This window comes from Astatotilapia calliptera, chromosome 8, assembly GCF_900246225.1.
Source record: "Astatotilapia calliptera chromosome 8, fAstCal1.2, whole genome shotgun sequence".
NCBI classification, from domain to species: Eukaryota; Metazoa; Chordata; class Actinopteri; order Cichliformes; family Cichlidae; genus Astatotilapia; species Astatotilapia calliptera.
The window spans coordinates 16419381-16436439 of NC_039309.1; the positions used below are offsets into that span (position 1 = coordinate 16419381).

The 17059-nt window shown below is 40.4% G+C and overlaps 3 protein-coding genes across 14 annotated transcripts in view; 1 reads left to right on the plus strand and 2 right to left on the minus strand.

Annotated features, from left to right (window-relative positions):
• Positions 1 to 237: 237 nt before the first annotated feature.
• On the minus strand, positions 238 to 2126 carry LOC113028395 (golgin IMH1-like). The gene has a single exon (XM_026178636.1). It carries the CDS (start codon positions 2008 to 2010, stop codon positions 238 to 240), a length of 1773 nt encoding a protein of 590 aa, XP_026034421.1. The 5' UTR covers positions 2011 to 2126.
• Positions 2127 to 2276: 150 nt separating this feature from the next.
• grid2ipb (glutamate receptor, ionotropic, delta 2 (Grid2) interacting protein, b) overlaps positions 2277 to 17059 on the plus strand; it is a 45993-nt gene continuing 31210 nt past the window's right edge. For 4 of the 8 annotated variants that reach the window (XM_026179033.1, XM_026179034.1, XM_026179035.1 and 1 more), the window contains exons 1-4: positions 11683 to 12300; positions 12979 to 13232; positions 13393 to 13722; positions 16341 to 16495. In XM_026179033.1, the coding sequence (XP_026034818.1) occupies positions 12216 to 12300; positions 12979 to 13232; positions 13393 to 13722; positions 16341 to 16495 (824 nt within the window). In that variant the 5' untranslated portion in view covers positions 11683 to 12215. Of the gene's footprint in view, positions 2983 to 9454; positions 9562 to 9701; positions 9812 to 10306; positions 10459 to 11682; positions 12301 to 12638; positions 12905 to 12978; positions 13233 to 13392; positions 13723 to 16340; positions 16496 to 17059 lie in introns of those variants that run through there. The other 4 variants (XM_026179038.1, XM_026179037.1, XM_026179039.1 and 1 more) reach the window with 4 other exon arrangements.
• zdhhc4 (zDHHC palmitoyltransferase 4) lies at positions 6240 to 8669 on the minus strand. Of its 5 annotated transcripts, none has more exons than XM_026179052.1 (7): positions 8061 to 8669; positions 7740 to 7869; positions 7527 to 7600; positions 7268 to 7446; positions 7052 to 7177; positions 6707 to 6951; positions 6240 to 6609 (listed from the first exon to the last, which is right to left on the minus strand). In XM_026179052.1, exons 2-7 carry the CDS (start codon positions 7860 to 7862, stop codon positions 6310 to 6312), a joined length of 1047 nt encoding a protein of 348 aa, XP_026034837.1. In that variant the 5' UTR covers positions 7863 to 7869; positions 8061 to 8669; the 3' UTR covers positions 6240 to 6309. The 5 variants fall into 5 exon arrangements, with proteins under 5 accessions (XP_026034837.1, XP_026034839.1, XP_026034838.1 ...); XM_026179054.1 differs by having other exon boundaries at positions 8140 to 8668; XM_026179053.1 differs by having other exon boundaries at positions 8135 to 8668.

The window sequence follows — 17059 nt, forward strand, 5'->3', positions numbered from 1 at the left end:
TTTCCTCGAGCTCTTTGTTTTCCTTGAGCATTTTCTTCTTTTTGTATTTTAAGTTGTTATTAATTTCCTCGAGCTCTGTGTTTTTCCTTGAGCATTTCTTCTTTTTGTATTTTAAGTTGTTATTAATTTCCCTCGAGCTCTGTGTTTTCCTTGAGCATTTTCTTGTTTTTGTATTTAAGTTGTTATTAATTTCCTCGAGCTCTGTGTTTTCTTTGAGCATTTTCTTTCTTTTGTATTTTAAGTTGTTATTAATTTCCTCGAGCTCTGTGTTTTCCTGAGCATTTTCTTGTTTTTGTATTTTAAGTTGTTATTAATTTCCTCGAGCTCTGTGTTTTCCTTGAGCATTTTCTTGTTTTTGTATTTTAAGTTGTTATTAATTTCCTCGAGCTCTGTGTTTTCCTGAGCATTTTCTTGTTTTTTGTATTTTAAGTTGTTATGAAGTTCCTCAAGCTCTGTGCTCTTTTTAAGGATTTCACTGTATTTGTAGTTTAAGTTCTTATTCTGTCCCTCGAGCTCTGTGTTCTTTCTCAGGATTTCATCAATTTTGTATTTTAAGTTGTTATTAATTTCCTCGAGCTCTGTGTTTTCCCTGAGCATTTTCTTGTTTTTGTATTTTAAGTTGTTATTAATTTCCTCGAGCTCTGTGTTTTCCTTGAGCATTTTCTTCTTTTTGTATTTTAAGTTGTTATTAATTTCCTCGAGCTCTGTGTTTTCCTTGAGCATTTTCTTGTTTTTGTATTTTAAGTTGTTATGAAGTTCCTCAAGCTCTGTGCTCTTTTTTAGGATTTCACTGTATTTGTAGTTTAAGTTCTTATTCTGTCCCTCGAGCTCTGTGTTCTTTCTCAGGATTTCATCAATTTTGTATTTTAAGATGTTACAAAGTTCCACAAGCTCTGAGTTCTTGCTTAGCATTTCATTGCAAATGTGCTGCGCGCCTGAGTGTTGTTTTATCAGTTTTTCCCTTTCTCCTTCTAGTTCCATGATTTTCTCCTTCATTTCATTAGAACATGCGTGTAGCTGTAGATTTTTCCTTTCTAAGTCTTGGAGAATAACTTGTGTCTTTTTCTGCATTTTTTCCTGTTGCTGTTTCTCTTGAAGAAACTCTTTGTTTTTCTCCAGGGCTTCATCAAGTTTTAGGTGAAGCTGCAGATTCTTGTTCTCAGTGTCTTTGAGATTCCCATAGAGCTCCTGATTAATAGCTTCTGTTTGTTGAAGCTGGTAGGACATTTTTCTTAACTGGTCGCAGTTCTGCTTGTTTGTTGTCATCAGGCTTGCAATATGCTGCGGATCTTCAATAAAGATTATTTCCCAGCCCTTATTTACACTGGGCAGGTTTTGTGTATTTTTATTTTCTTCGTCTTGCTGGTTTATGAGACTTTCATCGTGAAACATTTCTGCATTTCTGTGCAGTGCTTCGTTAAGCTTTACTTGCAAGACTTTGTTTTGTTTCTTCATGGTCTGAAGTTTACATTCCATTTTTTTCTCCTTTCTTTCCTGTTGTTTCTTCTCTTGAAGCAACTCTTTGTTTTTTTCCTGGGCTTCATCAAGTTTTCCTTCCATCTCCAGGTTCTTAAACTCAGTGTCTTCCAGTTTCCCACAGAGCTCCTGATTAATATCTTCTTTTTCTTCGAGCAGGTGGGACATTTGTCTTAATTCAGCACAGTTGTGTTTGTTTTCTGTCATCAAGTTTAAAATCTTCTCCTGTGCTCGATTAAATAGTATTTTCCAGCCCTCATTTATATTATCCACATTGGGCTGCCTTCGATTATTTTCTTTTTCTCGTTGGTTCTTGACAAATTCATTATGCCTTTCTTCCAACTGGTTATTTAGGGCCTCCATGTGTCTGCACTTCTCTACAAGCTGAATTTTCTCTGCCTGGATTTGTTCAATCATGTTGTGTAGATTTTGGTTTTCCTGCCTACTTTCAGCTAATGCCCTTTGGATGGATGGACCCTCGAGCAGAGGGCCAGCGTAAGCTTGTTGTTTTTTGCTGTGTTTTCTCTGAGACATGTTGGAATCTTAGTAAAACAACTGTGTAAATGATCCAACTGTTTCAAAATGTTTCTCAGGTTTATGTTTGAATGCTGCGAACATGAGTGCTGCGAATAAACTGACTAAAAGTTTGCAGTTCTCACCCCTATTTATACCTTTTGAATGGATCACATGCCTTTGATCTATATGATGTCATAGGGCTTTGGAGCGTGATGTCACGGGGGTGGGCGTGGAAAGGATTTTGGCCCGATCCGCCATTTTGGGGTCTAAACAAAGCGCTCACTCACATGTTAGTCGCGTTTTATCCTCAAGCTCCGCCCCCTGGAAAGGAAAAATCGGCTGCACTGTCCGCCATTTTGTTTCTCGCTTTGGAAAATCTACTATCATCTGGAGTTTTACAGTTGAAAGTAAATAAGATTTTAAAGCTAACACACCAGTGAGAAAGAGTTTAGACCCTTTATATATGTGGACTTTTACTGGGGTGTTGTTATTTTACAGGTATGTGGGCTGTTTATCGAAAACCATGAAAGGCCAATGTTAGGCTCCAGTCAGCTAATGGTAACCGAAATTATGTGATAAGCAAATTAGTAATTAACATATATAATGTGAGTTAATATTGTTTGTATATTCTTTCAGTCTAAATTAACAGACTATTACAAACATGCATCGGTGTCTGTAGTAAGTGGTGGTGTAACCCAGTGTTAATTTGGTTATCTGATATTGTGTGATATTCAGTATATATGTATATATCTATATTGGGTGTTATAAAATGTTCTTCAATGATTTTGAGGTTGTTGGTTTTTTTTTTTTTAATTGCTATTGGTTTGCGGCTGCTTTACGACAGTCGACTGTGGTAGTACATCCTAGCGGGAGGGGCTATGAGCTCACATGGCTTGTAGCTTTGCCAGAGAGCAAGCTTGGGTGAGCTAGCGGGGAATATCTCCTTCTGCAGTAGCCTTAAAAAAAGACTATTGTTCATTCTCCTGCCAGGTAAAAATCTGTTTCGTATTTATATTATAGTATTCCATGTGTTATCGTGTGTTTGCTATGATGTGATGTGTAGTAATGGTTATTAAGGTGCTAATCGAGGCTAAGCTAGCAAGCTTGACAATTAGCCGCCATGCTAAGCGGACGTTAGTAGCCAAGTTCGTATGTCACTATCCGGTTGTTCAGTGATGACGCGACGAATCCTACTTCCGGGTCTAAAGTAGTCTGCGTTTAATATGGCTTTTGTGTTGTTAACATGTTTAATGTTATGTATTTTCTTCTATTTGATCTCAAAAAGCTCCTAAAACAGTCAGTGATCACTGTTGACCTCCCTCGGCTTTTATTACCGCTAATCATTTATTTAAGCTCAGTTTTTAAAACCTTAGGATGTAACTACAGCCCAGCCCATGCAGCAGTATATGAATGACTAACCTCGTATTGTGGATGGATTATCTCAGTTGTTCTCCTGGCTGAAGTTTGGTCCTTTTACAGCATCCTGCCATGCGATTACATTTGTTCCTGACCACCGAGAACACTCACGGTAACTTTTATCAAGTGGAAAAAAAAGTTAGCTTGTTTATATTATGCTAACGTAGCTGTGTCGCTAGCAGTCACGCAGCACATCATTATATACCAGCTAGCCCAACTTCAGTAACCCTACAAACGTTACTGCTGTTTAGTTTTCTGTCTTCATTTATGCTGGAAGTAATAACAGAGCTGTACGTTTTAATTTGTTTCCAAAACCCCGCAGTCAGGACATGCTATATTGTATTTAGATAGAAGCTAGCGAGCTAACTCCCTGCTAACTTCTAACTCCGTTAAATGTCATAAATTCCGTTTTCATGGATGCCTGGATGCCAAACTCAATTGTTACACCTGGTAGAGCAGAACGCTGATAATTTTATTAAAGATGAAAGACTTTAGACAGTTTTTCAACTCTCAGTAATGCCATAGTGATCGTTTGATATATGGACCTGCAGCGGAGTTTAGGTCCAGACACGGCTAGTGACGTCAGACTGAACAACCGGATAGTGAGGGTCAAAAAGATGATAATGTTATTTAGAGCTATGTTCCTTACTGCCATTGGCAACATTTAGGAGATTATATACCAATATATGTGGATTCTAATATCACATATCCTGTCATCCTGTGTCTCTGTGAGGTCAGAGGTCAAATTTACAAATAACCTACTCCTACATAAAGTTTGTGTAATCAGAGTAAAACCTCTGCCATATTTTAATACAGTAGTTGCTACTAAAATGTTTGATTTTGAATAGAAGACAAACACACATGTTCAGTCTAGGCTGAAAATGTACACATTTGTGTGACAATGAAAACATGCAATATTCACAATATAATCTTTTTAGGACTTTATTAATGAATAAAAAAAAAATCAATTTGGAATGCCCAATAAGATCGCAGGGCTCGCAAAATCGCCGGGGCTGAGATAGATTTTGGTCGCCCGACCGGAGATATCGCTAGCTCCAGGACGTCGGGCTAGAGATTTTGCGAGCCTCGAGTTGTGTATTAGTTGACAAAAAATAAATAAAACCCCAATAATCTGACAATTCCCTGAGCAAGCACTCGGCGACAGTGGGGAGGAAAAACTTTCTTTTAAAAGCAAGAAACCTCCGGCAGAACCAGGCTCAGTGAGGGACGGCCATCTGCCTCGACCGGTCGTGGGATTTTTAAAGTGACTCATTGGATGTGAAATAAATTAGCTTGTTTGAATCGTTTGTTGTTAGCCAATTTAAAGAGTCACTTTGATGTCAACTAATACACTTAAACTGTCCAAATAATTTTAAATAATAATTTTGCAGGCAGTTGGAGTGGTCAGAAGCACTTGGTATGGACATCAAGTTGTTATTAAGTTCTGTTTTTCCTGAGAATTTCATTTTTTTTTGCACTTTAAGTTGTTATTAAGTTTCTCAAGCTCTTTGTTTTCCCTGAGCATTTCATTGTTTTTGCACTTTAAAGTCTTATTAATTTCCTCGAGCTCTGTGTTTTCCTTGAGCATTTTCTTCTTTTTGTATTTTAAGTTGTTATTAATTTCCTCGAGCTCTGTGTTTTCCTTGAGCATTTTCTTGTTTTTGTATTTTAAGTTGTTATTAATTTCCTCGAGCTCTGTGTTTTCCTTGAGCATTTTCTTCTTTTTGTATTTTAAGTTGTTATTAATTTCCTCGAGCTCTGTGTTTTCCTTGAGCATTTTCTTCTTTTTGTATTTTAAGTTATTAATTTCCTCGAGCTCTGTGTTTTCCTTGAGCATTTTCTTCTTTTTGTATTTTAAGTTGTTATGAAGTTCCTCAAGCTCTGTGCTCTTCTTTAGGATTTCACTGTATTTGTAGTTTAAGTTCTTATTCTGTCCCTCGAGCTCTGTGTTCTTTCTCAGGATTTCATCAATTTTGTATTTTATGATGTTAGAAAGTTCCACAAGCTCTGAGTTCTTGCTTAGCATTTCATTGCAAATGTGCTGCGCGCCTGAGTATTGTTTTATCAGTTTTTCCCTTTCTCCTTCTAGTTCCATGATTTTCTCCTTCATTTCATTAGAACATGCGTGTAGTTGTAGATTTTTCCTTTCTAAGTCTTGGAGAATAACTTGTGTCTTTTTCTGCATTTTTTCCTGTTGCTGTTTCTCTTGAAGAAACTCTTTGTTTTTCTCCAGGGCTTCATCAAGTTTTAGGTGAAGCTGCAGATTCTTGTTCTCAGTGTCTTTGAGATTCCCATAGAGCTCCTGATTAATAGCTTCTGTTTGTTGAAGCTGGTAGGACATTTTTCTTAACTGGTCGCAGTTCTGCTTGTTTGTTGTCATCAGGCTTGCAATATGCTGCGGATCTTCAATAAAGATTATTTCCCAGCCCTTATTTACAATATCTACACCGGGCAGGTTTTGTGTATTTTTATTTTCTTCGTCTTGCTGGTTTATGAGACTTTCATCGTGAAACATTTCTGCATTTCTGTGCAGTGCTTCATTAAGCTTTACTTGCAAGACTTTGTTTTGTTTCTTCATGGTCTGAAGTTTACATTCCATTTTTTTCTCCTTTCTTTAAATGTAAAGACTTCTTTTTAAATGTAATAACATAAAAAAAAAACCTCCTCAGCCATCAAAATAACTTGTGTAAATACATCCCCATTAATCCCACAAGCAGCAGCTACTTTGAGATTAAACATAATCATAGAAGCTACCTCTAAGTGTTTGATTTGGTAAGCTTGTAGCTGCAACAGTTAATTAAAACAATCTTCAATTCACAAACCAGAGGCCATAAAGAAACCAATAAACTTTATTTTCCAGTAGTGTTTACAGTAGTTATGGTAGACAGTAAATGGAACCAATCAATTGTCTTTTTTCTGAACAAGCCGTGGAGGGAAGACAATCTCCCTCAGATTTCGGAGGACCCCCCTGCTGTAGTAGTATCTTTTAGAGTGATCTGGGATGGGGCTACAGAGAATATCGGCCGCTGTAGATGGGTGGCAGTGCTGGCAAACGTAGCCTCGACTTTTGTACCACTCATTGGAGGTCTGGTTCACAACAGCAAGAAAGGAATGGAACATGGTGTAACCCGCCAGGAGGAAGAATACAAAGAGTAAGAAGCCCAGCATGAAGACAATTCGGGGAAAAGTAAGGAAGAGATGCTGGAAGAAAAAAGTGGGAGGAGGGGCGGATGATTAAAATTCAATTTCAGTTAGAAGCAAAAACAGCTGTGTGCAATATTCAGTGTGTCAGCAGTACCTGCACGACAAACAGAAATCCTGCTGGCTGCCGTTGGCCATTCTCATCTAAGTAACTGGCCCCCAGGAGCCCTGTGCGCAGCACGACATGAAGCAGCATGTCCACCGTTAACAGGGCGATGTCGCACGCCATGGCACAGATGCTGAAGAGGTAAAGCAGGAAGTAACGTGTGTTCTGAGCACCGATGCAGTTGTTCACCCAGACGCAGTGGTGGTCGAAACGCTGCACACACCTGTTGCAGACCCCTGAATCACAGGAGGAGTTACAGTCAGCACTGAGACACGCTACCTTTCTTTTTCTCCCAGTACCTCAGGTGCTGACATTGACAAATTAAAAAGCACTCACTACAGTGTTTCGAGCGGGCTGGTTTGACAAGCTGGCAAGTCGAACATATGATTCCCGGGTGAAACAACCTCCTATCGTACGAATAGATGTGCAGCTGACCGGCAACTTTCTTCTTTGTCACTGTGCCTGACAGATGGAGAGAAGTGAGATAACACACTGCCATTGCTGACACCACCACCGCACATTTAAACAAGATGTGGTCAAACTAAAATGAACCTGGGTCTGTCTTGATGCAGAGGTAGAAGAAGAAGGTCTTGATGGCCAACAGGATATAAGGCACAGATAGGCTGATCAGAGTGGTGTCCATCTCCCTACAGAAGCCAAACACCTCGTAAGTGAACTCTGCATACACGGCGCCCTCCAGCAGGATGTGCAGGTATATGAACGCGTTGCTCCTGCAGTCAAATTCAAATAACACTGAATCAAGCCTCAAATAAACATTAAACTCTGTAAACGCTAAGAGAGAACTACAAACCTCTGATGGAACAGTCTGTGCAAAGTCCACTGTGAAAACTTCTGCAGCCACTTTGGAGTAATCGATGAAAGTCTCTGTGAAAAAAAGCACATAGTTGTAAGTGAAGTGGATACGTTTTCTTTATATTGAGACAACAGCGCCACAGAGTGTCGGTCTTTGGAATTGCATGAAAAGAAAAGCTTCATACTCATCCCGTTTCTGCTCTTTCCTTACCTTTAATGCAAAGCTGTAGAGTGAATTAAGGGGGCTGTGTTGCTGGCCGGAGTATCTGCACACTAGAGCTATGCATGTGAGCACCACCACAACGTAAATGCCAAACAGCGTCAGGAAATCCATATCTCACCTGGCAGCATCGCAGAGAGGCAAACAACAGGTGTTTACGGTACAAACTCACCGACAGCAGGTAGCAAGCTTAAAAAGAAACAATTAGGCTTTGTTACAGTTAAATTTCAGTCATAGTTACTTCCTTTAAACGCGTTAAAGACTCAGGTGAACAAGTTACATTAGCATCCGCTGAAACCTCTCAGTACCCACACTGCAGCGTTAGCAAAACTGAACCAAGTCTTCGTTTCTTCTCCTTGTAAACCCATTTTCATGCTCGCTCTCACCTTACCATCTAGTCGAGGTTACACATAGCTGCCTTTTAGTGTTTGTCTCAAGTCAACAGAGTCGGTTTAGGAGGCTTCTAGTTTTACTTTTGCTCCATGCTCACGTCCTGCCCCTGTAAACAATGCTACTTCCTTAGCATCGCTAATGGGCTGGGCTAACGTCGAAGCCTCCCCGCTGTGAGAGGACAGTGGAAATGTGTCCTACTCCTTTTTACTTTACACTGATATAAATGAACAGTGTGTTTTGTTTTTTTGGGTTTTTTTCGGCTGATTAAGAGAGGGGATTATTAATTTTAAAAGTTGTAAGTATACTTTGCGTTAAAAGTCCCTGTCTCCTGTTATAAACGTGTATTAATAGCCATACAAGGAGGTGTGCAAGACAAGTGCATTCAGCCAGCTCTTTCTTTTATTGAAAATCCTGTTATTTTTCGACAGTTTACATCCCCATCCCAATATCTAAAACAGGCTTCAGACATTTCTAAAGTTTACTTAAACATCTTCTATTTAAAAAAGAAGAGAGAGCTATGATGCACATCACTACCCACATACACTCACTGGTTACTACATTGTCAACACAGATGTTAAATCAGCCTATGGCAGCAGCTCAGTGCATTTACCCATGCAGACGTAGCCAAGACGACCTGCTGAAGTTCACTAAACTGAGCATCAGAAAAGGGTGAAAGGTGATTTAAGTGACTATGAATGTGGCATTGCTGTTGGGGCTGGACAGGCTGGTCCAAGCATTTCAGAAACTGCTGGTTGACTGTGATTTTCCACCACACAAGCATCTCTAGGGTTTCCAGAGGATGGTACCAAAAAAGAGTCAATATCCGGTGAGCATCAGTTCTCTGGGTGAAAATGTCTTGTTGATGCTAGATGTCAAAGAAAAAGCTAACAGGAAGGCAATAAAAACTCAAATAACTCATCACAGAGTTACTCTAAACTCAAAACACATCAACACTTGAAGAAAATGGGCTACAGCAGCGACCACACCAGGTGCCATCTCAGCTAAGATCAAGAAACTGAGGCTAGAATTCTCACAGGCTCACCAAACTTGGACAGAAGACTGGAAAAATGTTGCCTGGAGCCTGCTTTGACATGTAATTGTTAAGGTTGGAATTTGGAGTAAAAATCATGAAGCAGGGATTCATCCTGCTTTGTGTTAATGGTTCAGGCTGCTGCTGCTGCTGGTGTAATGGTGTGTGGGGCATTTTTTGGCACACTTTAGGCCCCTTTACCAAATGGGCATAATTTAAATTCCACATCCCACCTGAGTATTATTGCCAACCATGTGCATCTCTCTACGATGGCTGCTTCTAGCTGGATCATGTGCAGTGTCAAGGGAGGAATATTGAATGTGTGCCACAAAGAATGAAGGCAGCCCTGAAGGCAAACGGGTGTCCAAGGTGTACTTAACGAAGTGACTGGTCAGTGTATAAACTGGAAGTTTTGAGGCCTTTGCCAGAGCCAATAATACACGTGTTTTATAAATGCATTACTCTTGATTTTACTGTTAAATGTGTTACTGGTTAATTCACTATTTCATTGAGAGAATTTCTGCCTGCAGTTTCTATAGTTCAAGAAAGAGAGAGGTGATGTCTGGAGCTTTGCTACCTGAGGAATCCAGTGTGAGATAGCATCAACAGTAATGTTTTGTTTCCTGTGTCCAAAATACATGTGAGTAATTAGAGTATTTTATACTTTCTCTCTCTCTTTTTTGGGACTTCAAAACATGCATTGAAGCATAAAAGGTTTTGTCTAAAAGTTAGCACACAAACTTCAAAAAGGAGAATTTTAAATATATAATTTCAGTATAACAACAGTTAACTTCCTTTTGTTTATTGAATGCCTGGATGCGCTGTGCTGGTGCTTTAATCATCTTTTATTGACTGTTATATAAGATAAATCAAGTTACAGTGCTGTGAGCAATGCTTTTATCCCACCCTTTGTGCCAGAGACATGAAGAAATGTCTTTCAACTCCTCATTACACTAGCTTTGAACATGTATTTTGTTCAAAAATTGATCCGACAATGACAAACAAATATCAGCTACTGTCATCTGGTTTGATTATAGACTGATACCCGCCATCGAGGTTAATTTAGGCCTATAGTGTTTGACTTTGGTGCCTGAATAAAATCATTAACTGTTTGCTGTTTGTCTCTGCAATCCAGTCCTCCACACAATGCATCAAGGCACCACAGGACACCAGTCAGTGGATACTGTTGCGGACATGGCCCAACACTCATATTACAGCTCACAGAGCTGCAGAGGGGAGCATTACTCGGGAGCTGCGCAGGCTCATCTCCGAATGCTGCTTAAACAGGTACTGAATGTTTGGATGTGCTGTGCTGGGGGCCTTAATCATTTTTTATTGTCTCTTATGTCGGATAAATCAAGTTACAGTGCCACGAGCGTATCTGCTGTTACAGTTTGAAATCAAAATTACAGCTTTATACCTGAAATGACAATTTTCTTTGTCAAAAGATAAATTGTTTCAGGTGGTTTAAAGTTTTTCTGTCACGCATCTTGTCATAGACGACTCAATCGTCTTTAAGACTGTAAGTGTAAGAGGAGAGTTTGATTGAAGTGAAAAGTGTGTTTGGAGATGCAGTCATTTGTGTTTAATTATTCAGTTTGCACTGAACTGTTTGTTCCTTATTGTGCGCTTTGGCACTAATGACAGTTTACACTCCAATAAGCCCACCTGCGCGCTTCCTCAGCTTCCTCTCCAGCTGTTATGCATGTCAGTTAAAAAATACGTGTAATACTGTAAAAGTAAAACTTGATGTGAGCTTCAGTTCAAGGATATAAGCAGATAGTCACACGTGCAGCTTAGAGTCTGCTCGATATAGGATTTTTAAGACCTATGCCAACATTTGGTGATTTAAAAAATCTGATATATTGGCTGATATGTTTTTTTTCTTTCAGACGCACATACATAAATGGATTAGCAATTGTTATGTGTATTGATTCATTAGTCCTTACTAAGAAGATAAAGCATTGCAGTTTAAAAAATAGTCATGTTTTACCGTCACAACAAGATCTTCATGCTCTGCTCGACTCTGCTGGTAAACGTGTGTTGCCAACAGGGAAGTTGCAGAGCACAACATCAGCACCCATAGCATGGTTGAAGGGTTTTTCCTTCTTGATGTTGATATTGATATGTTGGCAAATAGCTGATATCTGCTGATAAATCCACCGGGCTGATTTTTAATCAGCACACTGACGCCATAAATTTTCAGTTTTAAGTTTTAGTTTTCAGCTCTGATCTGGCTCTATATAAATACAATTGAATTGAATTGAACTAGAGCAGCATTTAGCCTATTTCATCATAAATACACGTCTAAAAGTGTGCACAGTGCTAAAATAAACTTCAATAGAGGCACTCTAAATATCTAATACGGGAGGGGAGCATGTGTTCCTACAGTATTAATAACAAGGGGGGGGTGGAGGAGAGCAGATTCAGCTGATAATCCTACTAATCCCACAGGCTAAAGTCTTAAATTGCCCCCGCTCCTTATCAATGGACCGACCATTTCAGAGTACGCAGAGAATCACAGGCATGCAGACGCTCCAATTAGAGCTCCTCGGGCTTTCTCGCATCGACGCAGAGTGATTCTGGGCCAGGAGCGGTCCCACGGAGAGCCACCTTGCCAAGAGAGGAGGGGGAGGAAGAAAAGACACATGGGTGTATTTATAGAAAAATGAGGCCTTACAATACCCTTTTTGGAGAGAGAATTATTAAGGAACCGAGGTGCGCGGGTGCACGCGTCCCAGTTTTCTGATTAACACTGTGCAAGCAGGCTGGCCCTAGGATGAATCAGGGATGAGATGCAGGACCAACTCCTTGACATACTCACAGGAAGAGACTGCACTTGCTTTTCATGCACACTCACCCTTTGCTCATGAGGAGACTGCTGTGGTTTCAGGGAGGAGGAATGGGGCAGTATTTTGAGTTTGTCACCTTTTCTCTTTGACTTTGGGTTGTGGGTGGTGGGGATATTATTTTTTTAAAAACACTACACTTGAGAAGACTGGATAACAGCCTCCTAGCAGGCCACCGGGTATCTGACATTCAAGATGAAGAAATTTTTGCAAAACAAAAAGGGCAGATACTCTTTCCGCCAGAGCAAACGGGGCTCTCGGTATCCAGCCAAAGATTTCTGTAAGTCTTTATAACCTTCGTCTTCGTCAGCTCTGTGAATTCTGCTGCGCTGTGGCTTTTGGAAAGCTGTGCAGCACATCATTAGCCTACAGCTGAGCTACAGGGTTTATAGCAATTCATTGCTGTGAAATTTGTACTTGTTCCATTAGAGGTGGTTCTGAAAGCCTTATACTTCCTGCTATTTTCCCATTTGGTTGGAAATAATCCTGTTATTTAACCTGGAATTCAACCTCTTACCTGTTCATCCATGCAGCCAGTGGTGTGCTCTGTCGCGTTATTGCTTTTCCATTCAATTACCGTTCGACAGGAGAGACATGCATGTGCTCTGAGTGCAAAAAATAGCAAGAGGAACTTCTGTCTCCTGAGCTAATTAAGGTCACAATCTTTCAATGCTTTAATTTGATTGGCTGTGAAAGAGTTTATGAACCAGGTCAGGGACTGCTGAGTGTGTCATGGTTCAGCATAGAGGGTTACAGAGCCACACTTGATGTACAGCTAAGACAGGGAAGGAGACAGAGAACAAACTGAATATCTTTAAAACAAAAGACTGTATCATAGAGTTTTCTTGCGATGTTGCTGAACTTGAATCCACTGGCTACAGTGGGTAAGTATTTTTAAGTACCACGAGACTCCATATTGAAGCAAACCTCACTGTCCTTTTCTCCCTGTTTCTAAAAGTCCTCAGCATGCCGACATCCAACCAGGGCTGGCCTGAGGATTTTGGCTTCCACCTTGGTGGGGCTGGACCTAGCTACATCTTGTCAGTGGAGGAAGGCAGCAGTGCCCACCTGGCAGGGTTGCAGGCAGGGGACCAGGTCCTGGAGATCGAAGGCCACAATGTGTCGACGCTAGGTCCTCAAGCTGTCATCGCCATCGCCCAGACTCAGAAGAACATCCCTCCCAGCATTGGAGTGGTGTCCCGCATACAGCAGGTCATGCAGCTCTCAAATCCTTCAGATCTATACTGCATGCGTAGGTTAATGGGTGTGGAAATGCATGTCATAATATAGTAAGCAGTAGATCTGCACTATTGTGGATACCTGTTGGGGGATATGTTCTGTGGTCAAACACTGAGGCAAATGTCTCGTACAGATGGACATCACGCCAGGTCCAGATGGTCGTTTTGGGTTTACCATTGTGGGAGACTGCCCCCTACTGGTGGAGGACTGCTCTCCTTGTTCTCCAGCTGGCCGTGCAGGCCTGAGGGCTGGGGATTATGTCATGGAAGTGAACGGTATCCCAGTCAGGCAGCACGAGATGGCTGCAGCACTAATCAAGGCATCCCAGGGGAGGACACTCCGCCTGGGAGTGCTGTGCCTTGGGCCAAGGCACAAATGGAGCATCAGCATAGAGGACAGTCAGATGGGTGGAGAGGGGGCGAGACTGGACCGCAAACACAAGGCTCTGGAGTTCAACAGGAAGGTAGGTTTCGCATTAAAAGGTATTTTCTAATTAAAGACAACATTCTCTGCCTAAGCTGTTTTTTTTGTTCCCATGCAACTGTTTTGGAGAGGGCAGGGCTTATTTGACAAAAAAATAAACAAGTATTTCTGTGCACCAAGCAGAGTTTTGCAAAACCTTATATGAATTTAAGGACCTATTATGGTTGCTGTTTATTTCTTCTGTGCCTCTACTGGAATAATTTTGCATGATTCATGGTTAAAATAAAATCCTTATTTATCCTAAAGTCCCTCAATTTGTCCCGTGTCTGAAACAAGCGCCTTTATTTTCAAGGCTTCCCTTACTAAAACCTGTCTTTCTTATGATTGGCCAACCTCCAGAAGCCACATGAAGGGCAGCACCCAGTGCTTCTGAGCTGTACTGTCTGTATATTGTGTGCTTACTGCAGATAACCATATAAAGAAATTTGTATCATCAGAGTGCTTTAGACAGTCAAAGATCAGAGAAGCCTGATGCTCAACAGAATATGAGCTTTGGGTTAAAAGGGATTACTTTTATATACTTGCCAACATTTTATATATATACTAATCAATTGTACACACTTCAGATGAGGTTGGGGATGTCATGTAACAATGTTTGTTTTTTAAATTTTAAGTTGTATGTGTTTTTAGTGCCTATTTCATGAATATTTAATGTAATCGAATGTAGAATGTCGACATGTTTTTGAGACCAGAATGAATGAAAGTCTATAGTTATCCACCTTCTTATGACAGGCCAGATAGTAACTCTATAAAATCACTCAAAATTCAACAACGTTCTGTTTACAGTCATGTGGAAAAGAAAACACACCCTCTTTCAATTTGAAGGCTTTATGTGTCAGGTCACTATGAAAATATTATTCTGGTTTGTACCAGGTTATCAAATTATTTAAACATAACTTAAAATAAAAAAGCAGCACATAAAATATTACACCATGCTGTTATTAGTTTAAGAAAAACAAATCCAGAATCAGTGTGTGAAAAACTAAGTACTCTACTGCTTCACTAAGTATAAAGATGTAAATAGTCATCAGCAAGAATGAACACCTCTATAAAAGCAAAAGATTTGGTAGCTTGTCTGTTATAACACACCTGAATGCTCTAGTTGTGTGAAATGTGGTGCTCAACAGAAGAAATTGCTGCTACCCATTAGTCTGTGAGGGGTTATAAGGCCATTGCATTTGAAGTACATAATTCCACAGCGAGAAAGATTGTTCAAAAGTACAGAACATTCAGGACAGTTGCCAGTTCCCAGGATTGGACATCCCAGTAAATTTACCCCAAGGTCAGAGGAATCTCAGACTCTTCGGGGTTCACTTATCATGTTAAATCTTAAACTTAAGACTGAACAAATGTGACTTGTTTGGAAGGGTTGCGAGGAGTAAACCTCTTGTCTCTAAAAAGAACATGGCAGCATGGTTTAAGTTTGCAAAGTTGCATTTGAATTCAATTTCACTTTAGCGCCAAATCTCAACAACAGTTGCCTCAAGAAGCTTTACATTGTAAGGTAAAGACCCCACAATAATACAGAGAAAACTCCAACAATCTGATTCCCCTATAAGCAAGCACTTGGCAACAGTGGGAAGGAAAAACTTCCATTTAACAGGAAAATCTCCCAGCACCAGTTGGGGTTCAGTGGAGGGAGTCAGGACAAAAGACACATTGTGGAAAAGAGCCAGAACTTCATAGTAACTAGTAATTAAATGCAAAGAAGTGTATAAACACAGAGTGAGTGAAAAAGGTGAGTGAAGAAGAAACACCCAGTGAAGCCTGCAGTAGCCTAGGCTTACTGCAGTATAACTAAGGGAGGGTTTATGATCAAAGTCTAACTATGTTTCAAACCTAATCTTAAAAGCAGAGACTGTGTCTGTCTCCTGAATCCAAACTTGGAGCTGGTTCCACAGAAGACTGGCCTGAAAGCTGAAGGCTTGCTTTCTTGTCCCTGTCAGTACTCCTGCAACAAACCATAAGACTTCTGGAAAAATGTGCTTTGGACAGAAGAGACCAAAGTGGAGATGTTTGGCTATAATGTATAGTGTCACAAACACAACATATTGGTACAAACACCACATACCAACTGCAAAACACGGTGATGGACAGGTGATGGTTTGGGCCTATTTTGCAGCTACAGGACCTACGTACTTTGCAATCACTGAGTCAACCATGAACTTTGTATAGCAAAAGTGTTCTAGAGTCAAAGGTGAGGCCATCTGTCCAGCACCTAAAACTTGTCTCAAACTGGGTCATGCAAAAAAACAATGATCTCCCTTACTCTACAAAATCTTGGCTGAAAAGTGCTGTAGTTAACAGAGCTATGCATGAATGAATGCCACAACGATAATCATACAGTAAATGATTACTTCAACTTATTGCTACTAAAGGTGGTTCTACAAGCTACTGAATCATGGGGTGTACTAGTTTTTCATACGCTGCTTTTTGGTTAAATAATGACAAGAGAAATGAAAATTACAGCATAAAATATACACAAAAATAAATACTTCTGTTTGGTACTATGCTAAAAACAGTGAGGTCATAGCTTTTCCTCTTTTACTGACTACCCTCCTCTCTACCAGAAGCTACCCTCTTTTGAATCTCCAACAGGTCGACCAGATTTTAGGTGACGATCCCGAAGTGAAAGAGAGACTCTTTGCTGTGCTGAAGCAGTACGCCGCAGAGAAGAAAGTTGAGTGGTTAGCTTCTGTCCTGCCGGACATACTCACCACTGACGAACATCGACAGCTCATCTCCAGCATCAGGTAGGGGACAGAGGTTTGAGCTCACATTGCACAGGTAGGAAGTAGATTAGTCTTCATTGGAGAAGATGCAAAAAGATGCAAACAATGCAAGCAATTTGTGAGTGAGCTGTAAACGTCAAATGCTCTCTAAAGTACGCTACCATACTAGGCCATCTCTTTGTGTTGCATCACAGAGATTTGCACGTGTTTGGTCCTAGTGAGACTGAAATAATCTGCATGGATTGAATTCATGATGACTGTAAACTGGATTTTCCTGCACATTTGGTTGCAGATTAGAGAAATGTGTGGGTTCCATCTGCAACACATGGTAAATCCACAGTGACCCACCCGAGTTTCTTAAACTTTCATTTAAAGAGAAACTGAGAGACTAAACTGACAAGGACGGGTCTATAACTGGGAGCTTAGAGTTTTAGGGGGGGAAATGAGGATTGGCAAAATGTTCTGCATTCACTGCATGGAGGTGCCTGTGATGATGAGCCACTCACAGATTTAGTAGAGTACTCGCTTCGTGGAACTACTGGTAGCCATGCTGCTCTCTCTGTCTCTGCAGCCCTTTCAAATAAA